This window comes from Triplophysa dalaica, chromosome 24 (assembly GCF_015846415.1).
Source record: "Triplophysa dalaica isolate WHDGS20190420 chromosome 24, ASM1584641v1, whole genome shotgun sequence".
Lineage (NCBI taxonomy): Eukaryota > Metazoa > Chordata > Actinopteri > Cypriniformes > Nemacheilidae > Triplophysa > Triplophysa dalaica.
The window spans coordinates 3,265,611-3,293,507 of NC_079565.1; the positions used below are offsets into that span (position 1 = coordinate 3,265,611).

General features: G+C 40.9%; 1 protein-coding gene and 1 long non-coding RNA gene across 2 annotated transcripts in view; one reads left to right on the forward strand and one right to left on the reverse strand.

The window, feature by feature from the left end:
* Positions 1-4,679: 4,679 nt before the first annotated feature.
* Positions 4,680-27,897, forward strand: part of LOC130414654 (uncharacterized) — a 52,126-nt gene continuing 28,908 nt past the window's right edge. Inside the window, exons 1-2 of the mRNA XM_056740669.1 lie at positions 4,680-4,843; positions 23,012-23,716. Of these exons, the coding sequence (XP_056596647.1) occupies positions 4,822-4,843; positions 23,012-23,716 (727 nt within the window). The 5' untranslated portion in view covers positions 4,680-4,821. The remainder of the gene's footprint in view (positions 4,844-23,011; positions 23,717-27,897) is intronic.
* On the reverse strand, positions 10,003-12,090 carry LOC130413907 (uncharacterized). The gene is made up of 3 exons (XR_008905556.1): positions 11,798-12,090; positions 10,535-10,665; positions 10,003-10,466 (listed from the first exon to the last, which is right to left on the reverse strand). It is a non-coding gene; the product is annotated as an uncharacterized LOC130413907 (long non-coding RNA).

The following is a 27,897-nucleotide window of genomic DNA, read 5'->3' on the forward strand; positions in this document are numbered from 1 at the left end:
CGACAACTGCTTCCCAACACTGGTCCTTGGGAAACGAACCAAGGTTCTTTCCACATTCTCAACGTGTGCAGGCATCTGCGTGTCACTTTGATAATGCGCAACTGGTTGCCCCTCGGGGAAAACCCTTTGGTTTTGAGCCAACACTGTAGAGGTCTCATATACAGCAGGCCGACAGGAATGATGTTGGACGCAGCTGCCATGAGTCCCAACAGCCTCTGAAAAAGCTTTACCGTCAGTGATTGGCCTAGCTTTATTCTGCAAACGGCTGACAGGATTGCAACAATACGAGCAGGCGTGAGCCGCGCCTGCACTGTGATGGAATCCCATATTACTCCTAAAAAATGGTTCTCTGTACTGGAGAAAGCACACTTTTCTTGGTATTCACCGTCAGCCCTAGCTCCTCCATATGTGCGAGAACAACATCTCGATGTTGAACCGACAGATGCGATTTTGCTAGAACTTCTTGTTCCATCACCAGAGTCTAGTCAGGGCACACCTCGGTGTACAAAACCCTGTTGAAGCGGGGTGGGCGGATTTGAAATTGGATCCGGTAACCCTGCTCTACCGTAAGCAGGACCCATTGTGACACATTTGGTAGACTTTTCCAGGCTGCCAAATGGTCAACTAAGGGGACTAGCCTCTTGGGGCCAGCCTCTGGTGATATTATTACGGGAACTGCAACGGCTCGGCAAACCTCGATTGGCAGAGCCGGCTGAACCCTCTGGGGACACCGAGGAGGAACGGGCACCGTATAATGAGGTGCGAGCGCACGCTCCTCGGGGGGAAATGGGCTGTCAGGACTTTTACTTGTTTTCCCCTTTCCTCGCCTGGATGACTGCCCTCGGGTCAGTCCTAGGTTTGTAAGGCTGCGGGTGAAATTTTCTTCCTGAACCCCCATCCTTCTGGGGTGGGGCTCGGGAAGCAACACTCTGCTTCTGACGCTCACGATAGCTAGTGGACGCCTGTGGCTGTTCTCGCCCCGCCGCCTGGGGAGTTTGTCCGCGGCGGGGGAGATAAAGTTTAAATGCCGCAGCCTGTTTCTTAGCCTCCTCGAACCTTTCAACAACGGTATCTACAGCGTTGCCGAAAAGGCCCGTAGGGGACAATGGGGCATCCAGAAGAAATGCTTTGTCAGATGGTTTCATGTCTGAGAGGTTCAACCATAAATGCCTCTCAGTGGCTACCATAGCGCCCATGGAACGGCCTAAAGAACGAGCAGTCTCACGAGTAGCACGGAGAGAAACATCCAAAGCATGACGGACGGGTTGTAAAATATCCGCCGCCACCAATCCCGTGTCGACCAATTCACGTAGCGCATCTGCTTGATACGCCTGAAGTAGTGCCACAGAGTGTAAGCAAGCCCCGGACTGCCCTGCTGCCGCATATGCCTTGCCAATCAAAGTCGATGTCACCCTGCATGGCTTTGATGGCAAGGTAGGGGCTTTTAGGGACGAAGCCGTGGATGGAGACAGATAGCTCGCAAGCGTCTGTTCTATTCTCGGCATCGCCCCGTAACCTCTTTCTTTATAGCCCTGAACATTAGAATAAATGCAAGTCTGTGGCGTGAATACTCGTGCGGTATATGGATGCTGCCACGACTTACACACCTCCTGATGTAGGTCAGAAAAGAAAGGGAGTTTGCGTCGTGAGTGTTGTGTGTTATGCTTGAGACATCGCTCGTCCATCTTATTCTCAGGACGAGCGTTAGGTTTATCTTGCGGCCAGTCTATTGTTAGTTGGGCTACCGCAGCTGTCATGACTTCCACCAGATCGGCGTGAACCGAAGCAGCAAGAGGGGGAACACAATCTAACTCTCCTGCTTCGATACCAGTTATGTCTACATCCTCAGATGCAGAACTTTGCCGAACCGGACTCCCTCTCTGAGCGGGAGAAACCGCAGTGCGTGCTCCCGACTCAGCAGAGAGAGAGGTGGAAGCTACGGAGGGTAAAGAGAAGCCGGAGCATGTCTCTTCAGCCTCCCTGACGTCCATCTGCGAGCCCCACGAGCGAAGATTCCGCTCTGCCTCGGCAAAAGCGGGACCATCACCACGCGGAGCTCGCACCTGGCCGTGCTTATCAAATAGTGCTGAACGGGAACGGAGCGTACGCTGTGGTAAAAGTCCACAGGCTTCACAGTCAGCTCCCTCGAGCTCTGACTGTGCATGCTCCGCTCCCAGACAGACTACACAGAGATCATGCGTATCATTGCTCGTGATAAAACGCGAACAAGGAGGAGCACAATGTCTGAAACTTTTCTCTGACATGTTAGCAAACTGGCTAACCAAACACACTTCTTTTACAGAACACACTCACGCTTCTTTTAACTAGACAAACACACACTACACACAGAGCCGTTGCTGAGAAGAAAAGAGCTGAAGTTCACTATTTCGGATGTCGTTTTATACCTCCTGGTCCATACGTCATCTATGACGTAGCGTTCCACTACTGGACGATGTTGACACACGTGCTCAGAGCTGGTCACGCTGAGGCGTTCCCCAAAGCGTTGCCATGGCGACGCAGTGCGAGTTCCCTCGAAAGGGAACGTAGGATTATGGTCAAATACGAGTGATACCGTTTTAGCAACTTTGAGACAAAGAAAGTAGAAAACTGATGAAATCAAACGTTGAACATGACAGAAGTGAAGTTAAGGATATAACTCATGGACCCTTTAAGTTTTTACAGTTTTAAATACAAACTCTGTTCAGGTTTATAAGCCAAGGAATAAATCCTCTTCTCTTTATCGATCTATAGTTTTGATTTCTCCACTTTGTTTTCAAACCAACCTCAGCCTGTCATGTGCTTCATAAGAGTGTCCAGCCACACCCACTGACATGTTGTGTAATGTAGATTATGTAATAATATAACTTTATTTCTAAAGCCGTGCCTCTTGCTTTTATGGTTTGCAATGCCTGGTTAATGTGTTTTTGTTTTCTTTGTTTAACTAATGATGGACTTGTTTGTGCAGTGTTTGTTTGATATTCAGTAAAAAATATTCACAAATCAAACAAGCTACAATAGTGGTTTTAGTTACATTTTGAATTGCTAATTGTCTTATTTGATAAAAATGACTTAAGTTATTATTTCTGTATAGGAGTGTACACATTCAATGCACCATCAACAGTGTCATTCATACCATTCCCATGAGAGTATGTCTTTGCAAGAGCAAGTATCTCTCTTAAAATATCAGGAAATGCTTTGGTATCAAAATATACTGTAGGCCCATGATAACACCGTACAGTAAGAGACTATTTGATAACCTTAGTTAGTAACTCAAAATAAAGTCTACAGCATTTATTAAGAAGGCAGGTCCATGAAAATGTCTACTTGGACTACTGCTCTTAAATTTCTACATATTTGAAGTTGATGCATTATTGAAACAACTTCATACCAAATCTGATCATTTGTATCTTTACTTAGTTTATGTTCTTTTGTTTCCATTTAATCTCTGGGGTTATTCCTGTCACACAGTCACATTGTTCTAACTTGTTTTTCCAGTTATGCTGACAATCTTACAGGTAAACAACTGAAGAATCTTGACGCCTCATGTGCTCTGACGCATTTTAAGAACTGAAAGTAAAAACTGCAAAACTTATTTTTTAAACGTTTATGACACACCTGTAAACATTAGAAGTTTTCAAGTATGTGTAAACGGTAAACCTAATTTAAGGTTTTAATTTCAATTTAATTGACAGTAGGACTATACTTCTTTTTAATCTATGCAGAAAATGTCATTCATTGCAATCGATTGTAAAAATAATTATTTTCCACATCTGTAATGAAACCTATTAGGAAGAATGTCGCTTTCATTTAATGCACAGGCCTTCTATTTGTTTTTGTGGACAGTGTCACACACAAATTGAGCCTATAATTTTGTCCAAGTCGACTTACAAATGACAGCGACAAAAGAAATGGGAGAAAATGGTCCAAACGGTAAAATAAAGTCAGTTTTATCATACCTGTCAATACTCTTGTTTTTCACACCCAAACTGTGTTTAGATAAAAAGAACTTACAGAGTGCAGTATTTGTTGTAATATATGTGCATAGGGGATTGTGCAATTTGATGAAAAATATGATGAATGTGTGTAACTGAATACTTCACCATTTCTACTTACCTTGTTTGTTCTGTTTTTCACAGAAGGTTCTGCATCCAATTTCGTTGTACAGTGACAATAAAGGATTCAATTCTATTCTAGATGTTACATTCTAGATGTGATAGAAGTTATTTAATGTCTGACGTTGAGATCTCTGGCAAAATTTAAATGCTAAATTGTTCAGATATAGCATTAATTAAACAATTATTTTGAATAAATATATGTTTGATAATCTCCGGAAAAATTGTCCGTAGGGTGTGAATGCGTGAGTGAATGAGTGAGTGTGTGTGCCCTGCGATTGGTTGGCACTCCATCCAGGGTGTATCCTGCCTTGATGCCCGATGACTCCTGAGATAGGCGCAGGCTCCCCGTGACCCGAGGTAGTTCGGATAAGCGGTAGAAAATGGATGGATGGATGGATATGTTTGATATAAAGTAAAAGATTTAAAACGATTTATAACGGAGGGGTGCCCTTTTGCCCTTAACAACACCCCTCCCCACGTGGGTCGCCCGCATTCTGGTACACAAATGTTTACAGATATGATTTACACCGGCATGAATCGACAAACAACTGCGCATGCGTTCAGGTTGCAAGCTTCTAAGGGAAACTGAAACCATAAGCCAGTAAATCGAAAGTAAATGTCCTACGTTATTGTTCGACATCTTTTAAAGAAAGAAATTAACTACATATATCCGACGGATGTAGATTTATTCTGAAGCTCCAACAAGATGTCGAGTGAAATGGATTGTGGTAAGTAATGCACAATGTTTTTAAATAGCGTCATAGGGTTACTTGCATGTGAACCTACGAGTATTGGTATGTCAACAAACCCTGAAAAGATTCTGATTAAACCATATTTTGCTGTATGTGGTGAATAAAAATCATTCATTCGTATTAGGCGTGTTCATTCTGACACAAGATTTAATTTCAATCACTCAGGGTCGCTTCTTGTTACATACACGCACTTTAAATGCACAGTTTGCAGACGGCGGTGACCGTGAGGCCTGGAGTGTCGCCACGTCGTGCTTTAAAAACTGGAACCTAGTTTAACAAAACACGGCCAAAACCCAGTATTTACTGATCTTTAGTTAAGAAATGGATGCTCATTTGCTTATAGCTCATGCGTTGTCACATCAAAAAACACCATGCAGTTACAATACAGCCAGACAAGCAGACAAGTTGAAACACGGAAAAATGTAGAGATGCTTTAAAGGTTCAATAGCAGTAATATTTTCTGTCACTGTTGTTAAATTCCAGCGCGACGGCAGAAGAGAAGTTATTTTTCTTAATTTTGTTTGTAAACTAAGCTATATGTCTGTGTTTTATTGGCAATTCGGCGACTATACGTGCATAATGTAAAAAAACGAAGGGATTAATGCGATGATAAAATGTTATTGGGTGCTTGTGCTCCAGTTCCGTTAACGATGTTTAATTAACAAAGTTCGGGAAGAGCCGGAGCATATAAACAGCCGGCTGGTCTATAATCAGCAATCACCGCACATACACAATAAGCCCTTCCGAGCTCGATAATAAATAGGGAAAGCATCTTATTTCTTAAGATTGAGCATAAACGTTTAGCTCGCCTCGGCGATGGCCTCCGCACCGTGCTTCCATCTAAAGCACAGAAGCCACCGTCGCCGCAGCGATTGCCTCCGCAGAGGCCAGTGCTTCTGTCTCTTGTTCTGCCGCCAACGACTTTCTTCGGAAGCAAGCATCACAGCAGCGTTCAACCCAGCACGAGCCTCCATCAGGCGTTCTAGTGCAGTTGGCTCCCTCCTTCCAGTATCAGTCTAAACCCCAGGGACACCCACGAAGCCATGTTCATTTTAGATGGTTTCCGAAATCCCCATATTTACAATTCAATTCAATTCAAGTTTATTTATATAGCGCTTTTCACAATGTGTATTGTTTCAAAGCAGCTTTACAGGGGCAAACAGGAAAAACAGAAAAGTTAAAACACAGCACAGTGCATGGTATTTATACAACGAGTAAGTTCATTCTAATAAATAACATCTAATTTCTAAATAAATAAATAAATGAATGCAGTCTCCCGGTGAGCAGGCCAACACTGCCCTGCTGTGGCGAGGAACCCAAACTCCAATGATTGATTAATGGAGAAAAAAACCTCGGGAGAAACCAGGCTCAACCGGGAGGGCCAGATCCCCTCTGACGTGTCATAGCTGCACTCAAACTGCTGACGTGTGGTTTAGGTTTAGCATTTAATACCAAATATTGTAACTTCAGCATAAATAAGACAAATAGTCCGTCTTTGGTCTTGGTTGGGGATGTAGTGGTCTGAGCTGGGATGGTCCGATGGTCATATTTCTCTTGGCAGCTGGTGGAATTGCCTTAGATGGAGCTGGGATGGTCAGTCAGTCTGCAGCTGTATCTGGTGTAATCTCAAATTGGGGATGGGCATCTGTCGGTCGCCTGGACATGGTGGAACTTCTTCCTACCTCGGGATGGGCATCCCGAGGCAGAGGCAGAAAGAGAATAAGGAGAATAATTAGCGTAGCTGCTGTTCATTAACTATGCATTAAGTGAAAGCTTGGCTGAAAAGATGTGTCTTTAATCTAGATTTAAATTGGGAGAGTTTGTCTGACCCTCGAATAGTATCAGGAAGGCTATTCCAGAGTTTAGGTGCTACGTATGAGAAAGCTTGTCCACTTTTGGTGGATTTTGTTATTCTAGGTGTTGTCAAAAGTCCTAAGTTTTGAGATCTCAGCGAGCGTGATGGGTTGTAACGTGATAAAAGCTCGGTTAAGTAAGTAGGTGCTAAACCGTTCAGGGCTTTGTAAGTTTGGTTTTTTGATAAGAGGCTTAATTACAGCCAGCTTAATTTACAACCTCTACGTGAACTACTCCCAGCCGCTCACGGATTCCAACTTGTCAGCACTCCAGCAGGCACCCTCACTTCATATCAGTCTCAACCATCCTATACCCCATTCTTGTCTCATCACAAACCACATCTCATAATGAGCCCTCATCCTCTTGTCTTTACGCGAACGCAGTACAACGCCTCCGAAGCGTTCAAACCGGTTCCGAGCTCGGCGCACTCACCCTGACCAAGATGTAGGGTGTTTTGGGTTCGGATAGATCTAGCGCGGACGTCTTTGTGGAGGACAAAGCATGTGTTTTTTTTTTTTTTATCAAATAACAGTTCAGTGTTGCAATTAAGTTGCATATAAGCTGTTACGTAGTCAAGGGGAAAATACAGGTATATGTATCACAGCTCTCGGGAGTTTGTGCGCCCGTGGTGTCGTTCATCGTGGGTGCGCTTGAGACGTGTCAACGTAGTAAACGGCTAAATGTAAAATCCAGTCATGTAAACTACAAAACGGCGAAAGCATTTACACGTTTCAGGTAATGTTAGTGTGACAAGACAAAAACATGACCAGACTTTCAGTAGCACTATTAACCACTACGCAAACCACGCGAATAGGTAAGGCTCCGCAAGCTTGGGGCCCCCTAGTGGCCATATGGGGCATAGATAAACAGTCATGAAGCTCGCACATCAAATATTCAATTCCAAAAGAAAGGATGTTTGAATGTCACAAAGTGAAATGGATTGTTCAATGAAAAACTGGACATTCTGTTATCACTCGTTTATATACATCAAACCTGTCTTTCATTTGAAACACACTAGACATTGATCTGTATAGAACATAAAAGATGCTTGGCAGAATATAAAGGCTTGTCTGGATAAAATTAAAGTACAGTAAGTGGTCACAAAAACCATTAAGCACAAAAAGTGCTTAGCAGCAGTGTAAACAAAAGCCATACATCTACTTTTTTACTGACCTCATACAGTTCTCAGATGTCATTTGTCTCATGACGAACGCAAGGACAGATATACTGGCGGCTGAAGTTTATGGCTCCAGGCTGTGTTCTAGTATAACGCTTATAGCTTAAGCTCAGTACTCGAGTTTAGGGTGGGATGACATCCCCCTTTGAAATAAAGATGGTCCATATCATCTCCCTTCTAAAACGGCCATCCCCCCTTCACATCCCCTGTCGTATTATCAATGAATGTTTAAATATTACCAGTGGTAATTTACTTCTATTTCAACATTTAGTTTTTGCGAATATCGAATAGGCTAAAAAACTGTGGACAAGGACAACGTGCACATAATGACATGACGATTTGTTTTTTAATTGACATCACGTCAGTCAGCGACACAGCAGTGCAAGTGCTGGTACCGGTGATTTCAGCATCATGGCCAAGCCCAAAAGACATGGACAGCTTGACCTGAGTGATTTTGGCTTTAAGAGGGCAAGAAGTAGCACTGAAGGTATGTCAAGAGTCAGGAATACTTTTGATATGTCCCCAAAGGCGGAATATCTGGACAGAGGCGATAACAACACAGTTAACGATGTTAGTTCATTTGGAGCATTTTTTTCTTGTTAGCTAACGTCAAGTTAGACTTTACATTCACAAAGTTTGTTAGATTTGGTTTCTGTTTCACCAGGAATATCGTACTGCAGGGTTTCCCACAGCTCTTTACAGCGGCCACCTAAGCAACACACGCCTGGCCTAAGTAGGCCTAATCTGTTATCCGCCATGTAACTCTGTCCTGTCCAATCAGCGGCATCTGCTGGAATGTCATCGCGTTCTCTATCATCGTTCGTCAAACATTCTACAACATATAAATGACAAGGGCAAGGAATGCCATTTCTAGCCATTACTTTTCCTTGCATGAAATTAAAGACTTTTTATTTCAACATTTAATAGATGTATTCCCAATAGATTTTTGGTATCACCATCGCCCCTGATTTTTTTTACAACTCGAGTACTGCTTAAGGGTGATGTGTGAGTACCTGATCTGTAGACCTTTACTCCAGGAGCACATGTCTTTGCGCAGCAGCAGGTTGTTCAGCGTGACGCAGCAGATGATGTAAAACTGCTGTTTGATGACACGTCTCACCAGCTCGCCGTCATTGCCGTGCTGCAGCAGCGTGTACTAACACACATCCAACTGTTTTAAAACTGACACCAGAGTGTGAGAGTTTCACAATGTTTACTTCATAATATTATTTATATATATTTATGCATTTGGTAGCTGCTTTGCGACTTACATTGCATTATACTATACATTTATACATAGGTATGTGCAATCCCCTGGATTCGAACCCACAACCTTGCGTTGATAACGCAATACTCTTACCACTGAACAAATTGAAATGAAATATGATATAAAATACGTCAGTGCTTCCAGTCGTTTTCATTTAAAAAAATATGAATATGTTAGTCTGGGATGTGCCTGCTCGGATTATCCTATGCTTATAATAAAATGAAATATGATACAAAACACAATCCTTTTTTATAAATTAAAAGAAGTTTGTAAAATAGGAAATATAGAAGTAAATAATTTTGTCTAAAGTACAGCTCTCCAGAACAACAAAAATCAAAAATAGAAATGTATCAAACTTCTCTTTGCCATCAGTAAAAATGATTCGCCCAGAAACAAATAATTGATTTATGAGACCAATGCAATGCATGTCGGGAAATAAAGTCCACACAAACCACCTACTAATGCATCCTCGATGACGTTTCGCACGTCCACAACTACAGACAAGATTTTGAGAAATCCGAGCAGGGTGTACAGGAACAGTTTACACAGCATGTGTCCATGCTTTAAAAACATCTGGGTGTAGAAAAGAACAATCAAATGAAGTCTCAAGACAAGCTGGATTACTTTTTAATATGTTTCATGTTTTATCATGTAATTATAACAATAGAAATAGTTTTATGTACTGATCTGAAACAGAAATTCTTCAAAACATTATTCGGTTAAATTGTAATATTCATGAACTAAAGTACCTGATAGCAGGTTTTGTTTTTTCTCTCTTGTATATATTGCATTGTATATTGTTAACATTGCAATCGCCTGATCTCCATTAGCTTGCTCAGTGTTAAGAACGACTCAGAGTCAGATGCAGGAGAAGGTATGTTTTATTCGACCCAGCTCAAAATGCTCATACAGGGAATAATAGGCACAAAGACAGATAATCTGAATGTCATGCAGCAAAAGTCAATACAGGCTCGAGTGCTCGGCCGGGAGGTTCAGGGGACTGAAGAAGGAAGGAAGAATCCACTTGAAGGCCAAGGAAGAATCCACTTGATGATGGTTCGACTGGTGTAATTTCTGCCAGCGAGAGCCAAGGAAGAATTCACTTGATGACGGTTCAAACTTGTTTGATTCCTTCCAGCGAGAGCCAAGGAAGAATCCACTTGAGGATGACAGTTCAATTGGCTAGACTCCTTCTAGCAAGAGACTTGAGACGAACTACTGTATCTACCTCGAGCGGGAGATGACGAGCACAACCCTGGTACTCCCGTATGCTTGACAGTGGAGGTCCGTAGCCTCAATTCCTAAAACCAACAGCCGGTTAAGAACCAAGGGATAAGATGTCAGGGCGTAAATTACATGTGCAGCAAACCTGTGGGTTCCCCAGGCAGCTGGAGGTAGTAGCAAGATCCCTCGAGAAGAGGTAATGGCAGTCGTAGATATTTGAGTAAGCAGAGAGCAAGACAAGGGTAGATTCCGGTTGACGACTAACAGCTCTGGAGCCTGGACAAGACAAGATGATATCAATCGCAAGACTAGACTCGAGTGGAGTGGAGTGGACAACTCACAGGTGATTTAAACAAACGGACTGACATCGGACAAGAGAAGACACAGTGACCCGGAAGAAAACAAGGAACAGCTGGAGAAAGAGCGGTAAAATCAGAAAATCCAGCTGAAGAGTATAAACTAATGATGAGTGAGTAAACAAGGTAATGAGGGAAGTGGGTGAAACGCAGACAAACTAGGAATAACATAACCCACATGCCCGACAATCCTAACAAGACATAAGAAAAACAAACCCCACAGAAGCTAGACCAGAGACCTGACAGCTCAGTTTATGTGTGTGTGTATATATATATTAGTGGTGGGCATAGATTAATTTTTTTAATCTAGATTAATTTTGGAATTAATCTAGATTAATCTAGATTAAAATGGCTCATTTGAATTCTGCCGAAGGCACTCAGAATATGTGTGCTACCCAAATAATGACTAAAAGTAAGTCTTTGAGAACGGGTTTCTCAAGCCAGGTGGCGCATTAGACCAGGGGCTCATCTCCTGTTTCCAAAATGCATCACAAACTGCTTGAGAAAGCTGTTCTACTATGATAATTGGTGCTGAAAATTAAATTATGTTCAATAAGATGAATTTGTGTTTACTTCCGCATTAGCTAAGGGATGATTTGCGTTTAGGTGGTACTTGAGACTGGAAGAGCTCCTACAGTACATTTACATTTAGTCATTTAGCAGACGCTTTTATCCAAAGCGACTTACAAAGAGTGAGGGAGCAACAAGCGATATGTCATACAGGAGCCATAATACATTAGATCTCAATACAAAGTTACTGGTTTCAACTAAAGCTAGACCACTACCTGTTGAGAGAAAGTGTTTTTTTTAAACCAATTCCGCATTGCACAAGGTGCAAACAACCTTAGTCTTGTCGATGTTTCTATTGGGAAGCTTCTTAAAAATTAATATTCCCTGAAGCAAACCCGGCGGCTTCATAGCTGCATCCATGTTAGCACGTCACGTTTGATGCGGTAATTTCACAGTAACGTTATGTTGTGTTCAGACCAAACGCGAATGGCGTGTCAAGCGCGAGTGATTTATATGTTAATGCAAAGAGCCAATAGACCTACTTGCTGCGCGAATCGCGCGAATGAAGCCCTGGTTAAGAGATGATGAGGCGGCACTAAGGACGCGAATGAAGCCCTGGTCATGAGATGATGAGGCGGCTTCTGCTTCCGCGAATGACGCGAATTGAAAAATCTCGTTCTCGCTCCGTACAGTGCAGTTAAACTGGTATACATCCGCGCTAAAATATCAAGGTGAAAGTCATCATAGCTTGCGTAGTATAGACCCAGCTCCCAACCCAACTTTGAGAATAGATTAACGGCGACATTTGTTTTATCGCGCGATAAGAATCTCACTGCTTAACGCCGTTAACGACCCACCACTAATATATATATATATTTTAGTGGTGTGCCGTTATCGGCGTTAACGTGCTGCGTTAACGTGAGACTCTTATCGCGCGATGAAAAAAATGTCGCCGTTAATCTATTCTCAAAGTTAGGTTGGGAGCTGGGTCTATACTACGCAAGCTATGATGACGTTCACCTTGATATTTTAGCGCGGATGTATACATAGTGTTGTGTGTCTCTATTAAATCATAACAGTCCTGGACAATAGTCCTGGACGTATCACGCAGACCGGAAACAGACAAGGGGCTCCCTTAAAGGGGCCTGTATAGTTATACACAAATCCAGCACATTGAGATAATCATTCCTATAATTATCTACATCCTCTTCCTTAAGCTGAATTCCCCCTTGCCAAAGTGAAACTTTAAATGATGCACAATATACAATTCTGGGTAAAAACCATGAACAACTAACAATGCAACTGTATAGTTATAGCAGTTATAAACTGAGAATATTAAATTATATAAATCTTCAGACATTCTCCTGTTACTTGAAAACACAATAACAAAGTGCTTGACACAATATACAGAAGAAAAACATAATGAACAGTATTAAACAGGCATCAAACCAATATCAATATTTCCTTTTATATCTGCCAACTTGAAAAGTCATTTCTCATACCTTGGATTAGGTTTGCACATGCGACCTGATCGGGTTATGTAAGGTGCATTGCTGACTTTGACAGGAGACTGTTCTGAGTTCTTTAGCAACTCGGCAGATATTGATTGTGGTTGCGGAGGGTGTGTTTGTGGCGTGCATGGTGTAGAATTTGAGGAGACTTTTGTAGGTGTAGTAGTACTCTGAGAATTAATGTCCTCAGGGTTGTGCTGTGATGGAGGAGGCTATGCAACAGGAAGAATATGACGATGATTTCTCCTGTATGTTCTCACTTTGCACTGAACAGTGTAGGAACGGGGCTCTTCACGCCGAGATGATCATAATCTTTTGGAGTCTGCATTCTGACGACTTGACCCATTTTCAGTGCCTGTAATGGGTGAGTTGAAGCATCACAATACCGCTTTTGGGTATTTCTCTTGTTGAGAATACATGCTGTGATTTGCTGAGTGTGTTTGAGGGTTGGCTCAAGTAACTTGGAGTGGATAGGGATGGTTGTTCGAGTCTGTCGTGACATCAGACGTTCTGCAGGAGAACCTAATGTTGGGTCACGAGGGATGTTTCTCAGGTTCAGAAGGTTGAGATATACATCTGTTCTAGATCTGCACGATTTGTAGAAAAAAATCTAATTGTGATTTTTCTGACCAAAATGCGATTTGCGATTTAAAATGCGATTTGACTACTATTTAAAAAAAAAAAGAGCTAGGATTGTTGTGTTGGTTTTAACAGCATGCATCAAAGAAAGTCCAAGCAAAATCACAAACTATTGTAACATTATCCCACTGTTTATTTAAAACCACTTACACTGTGGCCATTTGTTTAAATAAACTTGTCATGCAAAAATGTCATGACAAATTAAGAGAATAACAGCAGTATCTTAAATAGTTAAATAAACAAGTATAAATAAAACCTTAAACTTTTAAGATCCCAAACACACTGTAAACAATTACAGTTATGTATGGCGTCAGTTATTTTGCTGAACCTTTGTGAAAATTTGTCGTTGTTGTGCTTATTTCAAACGCGTGAGCAATTGAAGTTTGCTTGGATATCACTATCAGTTGTGGTGGTTGTTGCGATGAAGTGGGTTTATCTGTGGACTTTTTGGCCTTGCATTCATCATAAAATAGTCTTTGATTCCTCTCCAGGTGTTGAATGAGATTGGTTGAGTTGCCTCGCGAGGTCGACACAGACTTTCAAAATAATTCCATACATAAGCGTTGCTTTTTCTTTTAGGTACCAAGTCGTCTGCAGGACTTTGCACTTCAGCAGACATACCGTTACTTTGTTGCGAATTTGAACTGCTGCTCCCGGTCGCGCTCATCTTTTCCAAATGGCGTTCTTTGTTAATTCAATAGCATGTACAGTAGAGCACGGATAAGCTAAAATGTCACCCGCATCCGCTGCTTCAAATGAATTATCCACCCGCCACCCGCCCGCACGTATAATTGTCTCTGACATAGATATCCGAACCCGACCCGGACCCGATCGTCACTTTAATTACTCAGTAAATTTTTAGCACTGTCTTTGTCTGTAAATGCTTAAATATAATCTTTCGATTTAGCACATACATGATGTACCATATAAGATGTACCAGTCTTATGGCTTTCATATACATACAATGCCTCACAGTCGTTGCATATTACATATCCAGCACTTGATTCATCCTATCACTTCGCTAAAACGCTCCCACACGGTACTTTGCTTTCCTACCTTTTGTTTTGTTTTTAATTCTCCCTTTTTAAATTTCTCTAGGATCTGTTTTGCCTCCCTTTCTGCTTAAAGAAATAGAACGTCCTCTACCGCCGCACGCGCATTTCTTTTAAATTACTGCAAATTAGCGCCTGATTAAAAATGCATTTAAAACATATTCGTATTTTTTGAAAAATTGTGTCAATATTGTATATGATATCATCCACCCGCGACCCACCCACAAATAACCCTGTTGGTTAAACGTAAAATTGCAGAAGCAAACTCTCAAACACTACGTAGGTGCATTTTATCATATTTAAAACCCTTTTAATCGAAATATTCGCAGCTTTTGCGATTTGAACATCGCACCCTTTCAAATTGCGATTTCGGTTTAAAAACGATTAATCGTGCAGGCCTAATCTGTTCCATCTCTGTGTGATTTCTCCATCAGCTCCTTTGCACTGCGGACCGCTCTTTCTGCCAGGCCGTTTGACTGTGCATATTCAGGGCTACTGGTAACATGAGTGAAGTCCCATTGTTTGACAAAGTCCTTGAAACGCTGACTAGTGTACTGCCTAGCATTGTCTGAAATGAGCGTGTGAGGTGTGCCATGAACTGAGAAATGTTTTTTTAGTTTCTTGATCACAGTGCAAGTTGTTGCATCATGACATAGGTCGATTTCATACCAACCAGAGTATGAATCCACTAACACTTGGTAGTGTTTACCGTGCCATTCGAACATGTCCATTGCTACCGTGGACCAGGGAAGATCTGGAACAGGGTACAGCTTGAGTGGCTCCCTCTGTTGGTGAGGCTTTGTGCTGTTGCAAACTGAACATGAAAGGATTTCTGCGGTGATGTCAGCTGTCATTGCTGGCCAGAAAATGATACCTCTAGCTCTGTGTTTAGTAGCTTCCACACCAGGTTGACCTCTGTGGACTATGCTGATGTACTCTTTCTGCAAAGAGCGAGGGATGACTGATTTGTGGCCCTTCATCACTATTCCATTGTCCAGAGTTAACTCGTCTATGTCACGAAACGTGTGGTGATAGAACCCAAATGCAGGCAGCGGTATGGGGTAACAAAAGATTTTAATAAACACAAAACAAAAACCCACAATGGGGTAAAATACAGGGGATAAACAAAGACAGCCAAACAGGAACGTAAAACTCACGGAGGGAAAACCAACTGCAACAAAATCAACAAGGATCACAAAACAGGAACAGGACGCTGGAAATAAATGCTGGGACACAGCGTATGGATAACTCCTTGGAACCAGAGTTCAGACAGGCAAACGGACATCAAAGTTTACACGTATGTACAAGAACAAACGAGCACAGGACAGAGAATACAAGGGCATTAAATAGGGAGACGAACAAAGGATAATTAACAATAGGCAGGTGTGGGTAATGAAACACTCAAGGGAAGCTAACGAGGAGACGAGAGGGGCGGGGCCATAGACGAGACACGAGAAGGAGCATGACAGCCAATATCTAAGCCATGCCATGTCCTTCTCACACAAAACCCTAGACTTAGTCATGACTCCGCTGCAAGAATAAGAATAAACATGACATGATAGCGGAATCATGACATAAGCCCCCCCTCAAATGAACACCTCCAGGTGTTCAACAAGGGGTAACTAACAAGACAAGACAGACTGGGTAACAGACAAAAACCAACAGAACATTGTAAACATGATTAAGGGCAGACAGGCAAATATGACACTAGGGTTAGGATGGCATAATAAAAATAACAGACATGGGAGGGGTGGTGGGGAAAACAAGAGTTCCCAGGGGGCAGTCCAACAGGGTATGGGTAGGGTGGGACAGTCTTAGGGGGAGTCACGGTCTGGGGTGGCGCTCTGGAGCGTGAAGCCCCAGGGGGATTGACTGGGGAAGTCCAGTGGGGAACAGGGGCAGGCTTGACTTCCGGGTGTAAGGCTGGCTGGGCGGGGGTTGACACCGGCTGGAAGACCGGCAGGAACACTGACTGGATTGCCGGCTGGGCAGCGCTCTCTGGCTGGAGAGGCCCGGGAGTGCCGGACGGGACCGGCTGGAGAGGCCCGGGAGTGCCGGACGGGACCGGCTGGAGAGGCCCGGGAGTGCCGGACGGGACCGGCTGGAGAGGCCCGGGAGTGCCGGACGGGACCGGCTGGAATGGCGGCTGGGCAGCGCTCTCCGGTGGCTGGGCAGCGCTTGGTGCCGGCTGCTGGACCGGCTTGAAAGCCAGTCTCGGGAACACCGGATGCTGGGCAGTACTGAAACGATCTCCCCTCTTGGGCTTCCTCTTCCAGGAGCGGCCCACAGGGACTGCGGTCGACAGAAGAGAGGCGGTGGGAGGCACGGCTAGCTCCGTGCAGGAGGAGTCGGACGGGGATGTGTTCGTGGACTCCGCACGAGCCGTGGCGGCTAGCCACACGGCTTCGAAGTCCAACGGCCTCATCGCTCTCATCTCCGATCGGGAGAGTGGGTCTCTGAGACCGGTGTTGAACCGCACCGCCAGCTCATCCTCCCCGAAGACACCTTGCCCGGCGATGTCGAGGAACCTCTCCCCAAACTCATGCACCGTCTCCCTCCCCTGGCGAAGGCTGCAGAGGCGACGGGCAACACCACAACGGCCAGTGTTCATGGCTGCTTGCTGGGTTCAGTATTGGCTCGATTGTTCTGTCACGAAACGTGTGGTGATAGAGAAGAACCCAAATGCAGGCAGCGGTATGAGGTAACAAAAGATTTTAATAAACACAAAACAAAAACCCACAATGGGGTAAAATACAGGGGATTAACAAAGACAGCCAAAACAGGAACGAAAAACTCACATAGGGTAACAAACTGTAACAAAAACTCTCAGGAACAGAGTGCTGGAGCAGAAACGCTGGGACACAGCATATAGAATAAATCCTGGGTACAGCAGTTCAGACGAGCAAAGTTACAACTATGTACAAGAACAAACGAGCACAGGACAGAGAATACAAGGGCATTAAATAGGGAGACGAACAAAGGATAATTAACAATAGGCAGGTGTGGGTAATGAAACACTCAAGGGAAGCTAACGAGGAGACGAGAGGGGCGGGGCCATAGACGAGACACGAGAAGGCGCATGACAGCCAAAATCTAAGCCATGCCATGTCCTTCTCACACAAAACCCTAGACTTAGTCATGACTCCGCTGCAAGAATAAGAATAAACATGACATGATAGCGGAATCATGACAGTCTATGTAAGGGAAGAATGGACGAATTCTTTGGCTGGCCATCCGCTTTGAATTACAGAACTGAGGGTCTGCAGCACTTCATCTTCCGCTGTGTGTCTTCGGAGTTCCTCCAGACGAGCACTAGAAATGTAGCTGACACTCATGACTTCGTATGAGTCGTTTTCCATGGCTGGAGGGGTTTCTGTGTTTGGAACTCGAGACAAAGTGTCGGCAAGATACATCTGTTTGCCCTTTTTGTACAACAATGTCATATCGTAACGCTGTAATTGAAGCAACATCCTTTGTAAACGTGCAGGGGCTGTGTGGATAGGTTTTTTTTTAATTGTCACCAGAGGCTGGTGATCAGTCTCGACAATCGTTGGTTTCCCATACACATAGTCTCTGAACTTAGTACAAGCAAATACACCAGCTAGCAGCTCCTTTTCTATCTGCGCATACTGCGCCTCAGTGTCTGTGAGCCTGCGAGATGAGTATGCAACTGGTTTGCAATCTTGTAAGCAAGCAGCACCAAGACCATAGCTTGAGGCATCGCAGGTTAAGGTAACTGGCTTCTTCACATCGTAGTATGCTAAAACAGATGGGTTAGATAGGCATGACTTAAGAGTGTCGAACGCATGTTGGTGCTGCTGATACCAACACCTTGCAGTCTCTCTGTACGTCAAATTCCTGAGGGGTGGGGCGATATCACTCAAATTTGGGATAAACTTCCCCAGGTAGTTTGCCATTACCAAAAACCTCTGAAGTCCAGGAACATCGTTCGGGGTGGGCATCTCTGAAATAGCTTTCGTTTTCGCAGGGTCACACACGCGCTGCGTTGTTTTGGTTCCTCAGCAAACATGTCATCAAGGCAGAAGCGATCTAAAGCGTGGTTATATTTCACTAGAAAAGACGCCAATGTGGTCATTTGCAACAACTGTAACAGTTTGATTTCGGCAAAGGGAGGAACTACCTCCAATATACAAAAACATTTGGCCACACAGCACGCAGTTCATTTGCAGGACTGTCGCGTGTTTGATACACTACTACTTAGCGACACAGCAACAACAAGTGAGTCAAGCAGCAGCGGAGCTAACGAGACATCATCTGCTATTAATGCCGAAGGTAACTTCTCTATTTAGTTAATGTGAGCGCCATTTCATTGCGTAAACTTTTCCTATATGAATAATAATCTCAATTGTCATTCTCAATCAAATTTAGACGATGTCAGTTGAATTGAATTTTGTTTCAGGTTGAACATTTCCAACGGCACAAGCTCGTCCTTCACTGTTTAGTCAGTGTTTTTAGTTTTTATGGTCCTTAAATGGCACTTAAATGGCAGTTTTTTTTTTTTTCTGGACCAATGATGAATATGAACAATTCTATAGGTCCCTGGACTTTACTTTGTAGCCTACTTTTAGGTTTGTTCTGAGGTTGCTTCACATAATTTGTGTATACTCAGAGTATGTGCTATGTTCTTAAAAGAGATTAAAGCGAGTTAATACAAACAAACAAATTTGTACTTATTCCCTCACCCAATGAGAATCGAAAAGGAATCGGATCGATAAGCAATATCGATAATGGAATCGGAATCGTTAAATTCTTATCAATTCCCATCCCTAGTCATGGAATAGGTGACTGGAAGTTCTCCTAGCTCATCTGTGAACAAGTCTTTATATTCAGCAAGATATTCTTCAGTACTGCTCTCCCTATCTACAAGGTGAACGTTTGGACTAATTGTGACAATTCCCATGTCCAAACATGCACGGAAACCCAACAATGGCTGGACATCTTGATCCACCAGGTAGAATTGAAGTGAATGATTTTGTCCATTTAAACTGCACATCAATGTCGCTAAGCCTTCGGTTTCGATTCTGCTTCCACCATAAGCTACTAGGTTAGGTGTCTGCGATATTCTGACTGGTCTCTCACCACCACTGGAAATTCGTTTGAATAGCTTTTTTGGCATTACATTACATTTGGCCCCTGTGTCCACTTTTATCTCTTCCGGAATGGCATTTATGTGTAAGGTGACAAATCCTTCTTCCAGCCTGGACGCTGGGTGGTAAACAATGTTGACACACTTGCCAGGTTCAATACCGTCGACATAAAAAGTGTCGTCATGACTGGAGGAGTCTTCCACTTCAAGATCGTGAACTGATCTTCTGTGGTTGTATTTCTTTTGATTGAATTGATGACGTACTTTGCAACTTTTGCTGAAATGATTCATTTTCTTAGTTTCTTAGTGTGCCGCCGCAATGAAAATGTCAAAGTCCTACTCGAAAATCCGCCAGTTGTCGGCAATATTTCCATCAAAACTGAGCGGGTCGGGTCTTCGGAAACAATCCCCCATGGTGAAGTTAGCAGCAACACGTGCGTGTATCACCTTCCAAGCAGGCTCGATCAAATGTCTGAGCGAATATGGTTTATGCAGGCGTAAAGTCCATCTTCTGACACCATGTTGTGTGTCTCTATTAAATCATAACAGTCCTGGACAATAGTCCTGGACGTATCACGCAGACCAGAAACAGACAAGGGGCTCTCTTAAAGGGGCCTGTATAGTTATACACAAATCCAGCACATTAAGATAATCATTCCTATAATTATCTACACATAGCTTAATTGCACTGTAGGGGGCGAGAACAAGATTTTTCAACACGCGTGATTCGCGTCATTCGCGCCACCTCATTATCTCATAACCAGGGCTTCATTCGCGCAATTCGCGCAGCAAGTAGGTCTATCGCGTCTTTGCATTGACTTAACATGTAAATCACTCGCGCTTGACGCGCCATTCGCGTTTGGTCTGAACACAACATAACGTTACTGTGAAATTACCACATCAAACGTGACGTTTAAATTGGAGGCAGCTATGAAGCCGCCGGGTTTGCTTCAGGGAAAATTTATTTTTAAGAAGCTTCCCAATGGAAACCTTGACAAGACTAAGGTTGCTTGCACCTTGTGCAATGTGGAATTGGTTTACTGTACGGAATTGGTTTACATACAGTGGTCTAGCTTTAGTTGAAACCAGTAACTTTGTATTGGCACCTAATGTATTATGGCTCCTGTATGACATATCGCTTGTTGCTCCCTAACTCTTTGAAAGTCGCTTTTAGATAAAAGCGTCTGCTAAATGACTAAATGTAAATGTACTGTAGGAGCTCTTCCAGTCTCAAGTACCACCTAAACGCAAAGCATCCCTTAGCTAATGCGGAAGTAAACACAAGTACATCTTATTGAACATAATTTAATTTTCATCACAAATTATCATAGTAGAACAGCTTTCTCAAGCAGCTTTCTCAAGCAGATGCATTTTGGAAACAGGAGATGAGCCCCTGGTCTAATGCGCCACCTGGCTTGAGAAACCCGTTCTCAAAGACTTACTTTTAGTCATTAATTGGGTAGCACACATATTCTGAATGCCTTCGGCAGAATTCAAATGAGCCACTTTAATCTAGATTAATCTAGATTAAAAAAATGAATCTATGCCCACCACTAATATATTTATATGCATTTGTTCTATAATATTTAATAATATTGTAATCACATGACCTCCATCAGATTGCTCTGGTGTGTTTTGACCAGCTAAACTCTGCAAGGCATTGGCCCTCCAGGGCAAGGTTTAAGGAACCATGCTGTACACAAATAATTGCCTAACCTCTTTTACAACATTGCCTGTATAAAAGCATAGTAAAATGCCACAAAATTAGTGCAGATGTTTTTTATGTTGTTTGTAATTTTTCTTTCAGGGGGTTAAATCTCATTGATGATGCTCTTGACTGTTATTGTCAATTGTGTTTTTAAAACAAGCAACAAAAAATAAATGAAGAAGTGCCTTTATTTACAGAAACTGGCAGCAGAAGTTGATGGTTTAAGACTGTGCAATAACTTCAATTAAATTATAATCAAATAAATTTCCAACAGCACCAGTTAGAAATAAATCATATTCAGATAAATGAATAAAAAATGAACACTAATTATTGACCATGCCTGGCACTCCTTGTAACTCAGACGGGCATGGAAGGATCTTTTTGACTTTATCGCTGGACAACCATATCAAAGTAAGAAAATACTTTGACCAACTATAAAATATATGTGGCTAACGCTGTACAAAAAGGTTCCAGCTGTGTATGTTAACTTGGGCTACTGCTTTTATATTTTTTATAATACAAACAACTTTACGCTTTATATTACGTATTGTTAGTAATGTGTTACCCTAGAAACTCATGTAATCAGTTGTAACTTTGGGTAATCGGCTTTATTCATTTGTTTCTTCAATTATTAACTATTCCTGTCAAACAGTTATAGTTTTTTCAGTTGTCTGTGCTGACAACTTTACCTGTAAACAAGATAAGACTTGTCACCCCCTAAATGCTCTGATGTATTTGAAGAACTGAAAGAGAACTTTACTATGAAACTTCAACCGAGACACAATAGGTACAATAAAAATGGAGCGTAAGTATATATTTTTAATTACAATATAACAGTATATATTTCGTAAAAATCCTTGAACATCACTTTTAGAAACAAATATTTGTATTGTTTATCTTGACATGTTAAAGTTATTTTATTACCACAGTTGTTCTATCGTCTCGTTATCATGTTTTTCTATTATAAACAGTTGTACGTTTTAATATAGGCTTCATACATAAAACAATTAATATATTTTCATAATTTTTTTGGCTATAATAAACGTGTAGACACACCTTTCTGCATACTACCTGTAAAGAGGAGGCAACTGTATATGCGTCCTTGTTTAATGCAATTGAAAAAGAACAAACTAGATGTTAAAATTTTATTCACGCTAAAAGAAACAGTTCACCCAAAACAAAAAATTCTGTCGAGCCACTGTAGTAGAGTCACATTGACTATTTGGACGATTAAGTCACATTTGATTTACGTTACCTTGCTGTCTATGAGGAGTCGGGATGCTCTTGGACTTCATCAAAACTGTATTCATTTGTGTTGCGAATATGAACGAATGTCTCACGTTTATAGACTCATTCTAAAGAGAACGTCCCCAAGGGGGTCTAAATATCCAAAGAAAAGTCTCATATTTGAAGCGAATATTAATACACATTAAAATCAAATTTCATATGTAACAACCAAATATTTTTTGTTAGTTGAAGACATTTTACCACTAATTCTAATGTCTTCGTGATGTAAATTGTTGTGAGGAGATAAAAATGTTATTGGGATTTTTTAATTAGTTTTAAATTGTTAATATCAATCCTCGACTATGCTTTAAACCTTTCCTCTGTTTCATTGAAGCTTGGACACGCTCTTTAATTAAACTTAGATATTATTATATTTAGAGCAGTTTAAAGGACCTTTAAAGACTCTCATTACAATATAATTTTGCATAAGTGTGTTTTTGTATTTGTTGCAGGTGACACTCCGAAGCTCTCAGAGTTGAGGATTGTGTTAATCGGATGTCAATATTCTGGAAAGAGTTCTGCAGGAAACATCATCCTTAACACTGAAGAGTTTGACCTGAAGAGAACTGCTCAGTGTGTGAAGAGACAGAGAGAAGTAGCAGACAGACACATCACTGTCATAGAAGCTCCAGGATGGTGGAGTACTGTACCTGTTGATCAGAGCCCTGAGTTACTGAAACAAGAGATTTTACTCAGTGTATCTCTGTGTCCTCCAGGACCTCATGTTGTTCTACTGGTTATACGTGTGGACACTAGATTTAAAGATGACGAGAGAAAAGTATTTCAGGGTTATGTGGATCTTCTCGGTGAGAGAGTCTGGAGTCACACTATTGTGCTCTTCACTCATGGAGACTTTCTAGGAGACACATCTATAGAGCAACACATTGAGAGAGAAGGAGAGGATCTCCAGTGGCTGGTGGAGAAATGTGGGAACAGATATCATGTTCTCAACAATAAGAACAGAAGTGATGACACTCAGATCAAAGATCTGCTGGAGAAGATAGAAGAGACAGTGACAGAAAACAAAGGCTGCCATTTTGAAATAGACAGAAAGATTTTACAGGAGCTGGAGGAGAAAAGAAGAGCAGAGGAAGAGAGAGCAGAAGAACGAGTGAAGAGGATGAAGAAACAGAGAGAGATGATCAGATCTCAGATGGGTGAGTAAACATCACACTACTGATCTACACATTGACAACAATCAGCTGACTGAACATTAAAACAATATCACAGTTGTTCTGTAGACTTGCCTGCAAGGCCGGACTTACCATTAGTCTTGACTGGGCTCCAGCACATGGGCCCCGCCCGCAGTGAAACCTGTCTCTGCATTAAGACGCTGTTATAATGTCTGACAAGCACTATCGCAGTGAAGCGCTAAAAGGAAAAAAAAATACTGAGAGACGAGAACGCGAAAGAACAGCATTTAGTCAAATAGAAATAATGATTATTTACCTATGGAACCACACCATGATCTTTAGAGAATGTAACTAGACCTTACATTCCTGTCAACACTTCCATTTTCACAAACATCCTCCCATACCCTCACGTTTAGTAATTTTTCCCGTATTTCCCGTATTAAATCCATCCATGTGAGCCTAATATATATATATTTTTTTGACATTTATGCATTTGGCAGACGCTTTTATCCAAAGCGACTTACATTACTTTATCCTATACATTTCTTACATAGGTAATTGCAATCCCCTAGCATCGAAGCCACAACCTTGCGTTGTTAACGCAATGCTCTTAACACTGAGCTACAGGAAAGCTAAAATGTAAATTAAATCAACAAAGTCAAAACAACCGAACAACGGGACACGCGAAGGGAGAAACTGCTCGTGCTTTTTCAAACCGCGTTTATTTGTAAGTTATTTCATGTCTGACATTGAAATCTCGGGTAAAATTTAAATTCTTAATTAATATGATTCATTTCAGATATCTCATTCATGGATTCATGGCCATGTGAGTAAATCTCTCAGATTTACATTTTTAGAATTTGACATGAAAATGAAGTTATGTTAGGTATAACATTTACATTCATTCATTTGGCAGACGGTATAAAATACTTACAACGATGTGTAACAGAGGGATGCCCTATTTGCCCTGCACAACCTCAGTTAACTAGACCTTACAAAACTATGAACCCATCTCATCATTCTGAAACTATTCAAGCCGTTTCATCTCATTATTATGAAAATAATTTTAAAGTGCATTTCAAACTCATAGAACTGTTATATATTTTACTGATGGAATTGCAATAGAATAATAATATATTTCTAAAAGACTTTACTACATTGCATTTGTTAACATTAGTTAAGCAGTAGATTACAGATTATATTGCATTTGTTAATATTCATTTTCAGTATTTACTTATATTTTTAAAAACATTAAACATAAACAACTGCACTAACATGAACAATTGTATTTGGCATTAACTAACAATAAACAAGATTATTAAATGCTGACAACTGTAAAACTCATTTTTAGTTTCATGGTAATGCAGGGGTTCCTACATTTTAGATCTGAGACGTTTAATCTCCCAAGATCCTCCAGAAATACAGGGAAAACACACACATTTGTTCCTTTTAAGTAGTTTTTATGATTTTTTTTATTATGAATAAATACATTTTACTGTTATTTTTAAATACATAATGGGCTCTCTGATTATGTCAAAAAAAACGATATTAGTGCCCTTGAAATTGTAAAGTTAATTATTATTGTTGATTGGATTTTACATTTAAGTATGTTTGAAACTTTCTACACGCCATAAACACACCACTTGTGGCTTCCACTATCAAAACAAGCATTATAAACATGTAAACAAATGAGCAGGTGTAATTTTTACTCAAAACATTTACTTATGTTAACAAACACATGCTTTTAAATACAAGGGCCCCGAAAACATCTCAAGCCCAGGAGCCCCCATCCTCCTAAATCCGGCCCTGCATGTCTGTTATTACCTACAGTTACGGTTGAATCACAGCTCTGCTGGTACAGCGTGTAACAGCCGAATTGTCTGTGATATTATTTTCATTTAAAATCAGCTGGTTGATTTTGTAAAAAAAACAAAGAGTAGGCAACCCCAACATGGCATTAAAGTGTCTTAACACCCTAAAGGCTGACTGAATAGTTTCTTGCTTAAGAAACGGTTTCTTCCATCTAAGTATAGTTCCATACAAAAGTTGTATTTACAATAAAAAATGCCAACTTTTCAATTAACTGGTAGTAGTGTTTGTCTGAATAAATCTGAAAGAATGACGTAAAAATTAAAAATAAAATGTAAAACTAAGGAATTTTTAACACTACGACAGAGTTATTTTAATGACTGTTTATGTTATCGTTCTTAATTGTGTATTTCATTTACTGATAAAATGTTAATATAGCAGCTTTGTCAAACATAAGTCTGCCTTTTCACCTTAATTTACAGATAAACACTATTATACAGGCGGTAAAATACACAGTCGCATAATGAATCAAAGTACACTTGGATGGGCCTTTCTAAAGACCTTTCCAAATACTAATATAGACCAGTTAAGAAAACATTAATAACTCTGGTCCAGAAGAGCTTCCTGTTTCAATAGTTTAATAGTACACATGCTTTTGAGCAAAATACTTCTAAAAGATCATTTATAACCAAATCAAAATGTTAAAAATATCTTAACAGTTAATTTATAAATGTAAGATTAATAATAACAATAATACATTTTTCTGGAACAGTTTTTACATCTTATGAAGTGATCTTTAGAGCTGATGCAGTCATATGACACACTGAAGTAACACAACATATAATATTAAACACAATTATACAGCTTTCCTGTAGCTCAGTGGTAAGAACACTGCGTTAACAACGCAAGGTTGTGGGTTTGATCCCAGGGGATTGCAATTACCTATGTAAAATGTATAGGATAAAGCAATGTAAATCTCTTTGGATAAAAGCGTATGCTAAATGTAAATGTTTTCTATAAATAACTTGAAAAGATATATATACGATTTTTTTAATAATGTCAAATGTGTTTTTCAATGTAAATTTGAATGTGACTTATACGTTTAAAGTAAAATTTTGTAAAAAATATGTTTATAGTATGAGTAGCCTGTTCCGTGTACGGGACACCTAATTTTGCGTCAATATTGTGCATGTAATTTCTAATGTAATCATGACAAACTATATATCATTGGAAAGGTCTAAGACTCTAGAATACAGATTTCTTTGGTGTTTTTTTAAATAATTTATGTTGGGAGAGAAATTGATTGTTTTTTATTAAGAGTGTGCTTAGATTTTTGTTATCCTTTTGCGACCCGAATTTTTAAAACTTATTTTATTCATTTTTTACAATAAACTTAACAACATACCTTTAATTTTTTTTTCTATGCGTGTTTTTTTTTGTTGCACTAATCAGCTACTTTTATTTTTTAAAACAAGACCAACTGTAAGTCTGTATTTCAAAGAATTCCTCAACTACTGCCATTTTAGTTCCAACATAAATTTTCATGTGTAGACTCAAAAAGAGCTCTGACATGTGCCATATATACTGTAAATAAATCAGCATAGAAACATTAAAATCTGCCATTTTTGACCATTAAATGTACAGTTAACCCCTATAATACAACGGGTAAAATAGACGATCATATAATGAATCAAAGGTCATAACAAGTGGCATTTATATTAAACTCTCTAATACTTTGAGATGGTGTCATGATTCCCCTATCATGTCATATTTTTTTTTTTTGCAGCGGAGTTGAGAGATAGTTTACCTAGCGGCCTTCTATACTCTCACTCTGGTCCGTGTCTTTGTTCCCGCCATCTTGTTTCCTCATTAACTTACATTTACATTTACATTTAGTCATTTGGCAGACGCTTTTATCCAAAGCGACTTACAGTGCACTTATTACAGGGATAATCCCCCTGGAGCAACATGGAGTAAAGTGTCTTGCTCAAGGACACACTTGTGGTGGATGCTGGGATCGACTTCCCTTGAGTGTTTCATCACCCACACCTGCCCTTTTTAATTATCCTTTGTTAGACTCCCTTTAAAATCCCCTCGTGTCTATTTTCCTGTGCTTGTTTATTTTGCTAGTTTGTGCTTTGTCCTGTGTCTGATAGCTTACGAGTCTTTGAGATATTCCAGAGTTCTTGTCGAAGTTAGTCTATAGTTATTTGTCCAGAGTTGTTTAAATCCTTGTTAGTTTAGTCAGCGATCCTCCACCCTGTTCTTGAATAAGGTTTTAGCCCATCGTGGGCTTTTGTTTTGTTCCTGTTTGTATTAAAGTCTTTTTTTATATCCCGTTCACTGCTGCATGCATTTGGGTTCTTCTTCCAACCCCAATCTTGACAGATGGTGCA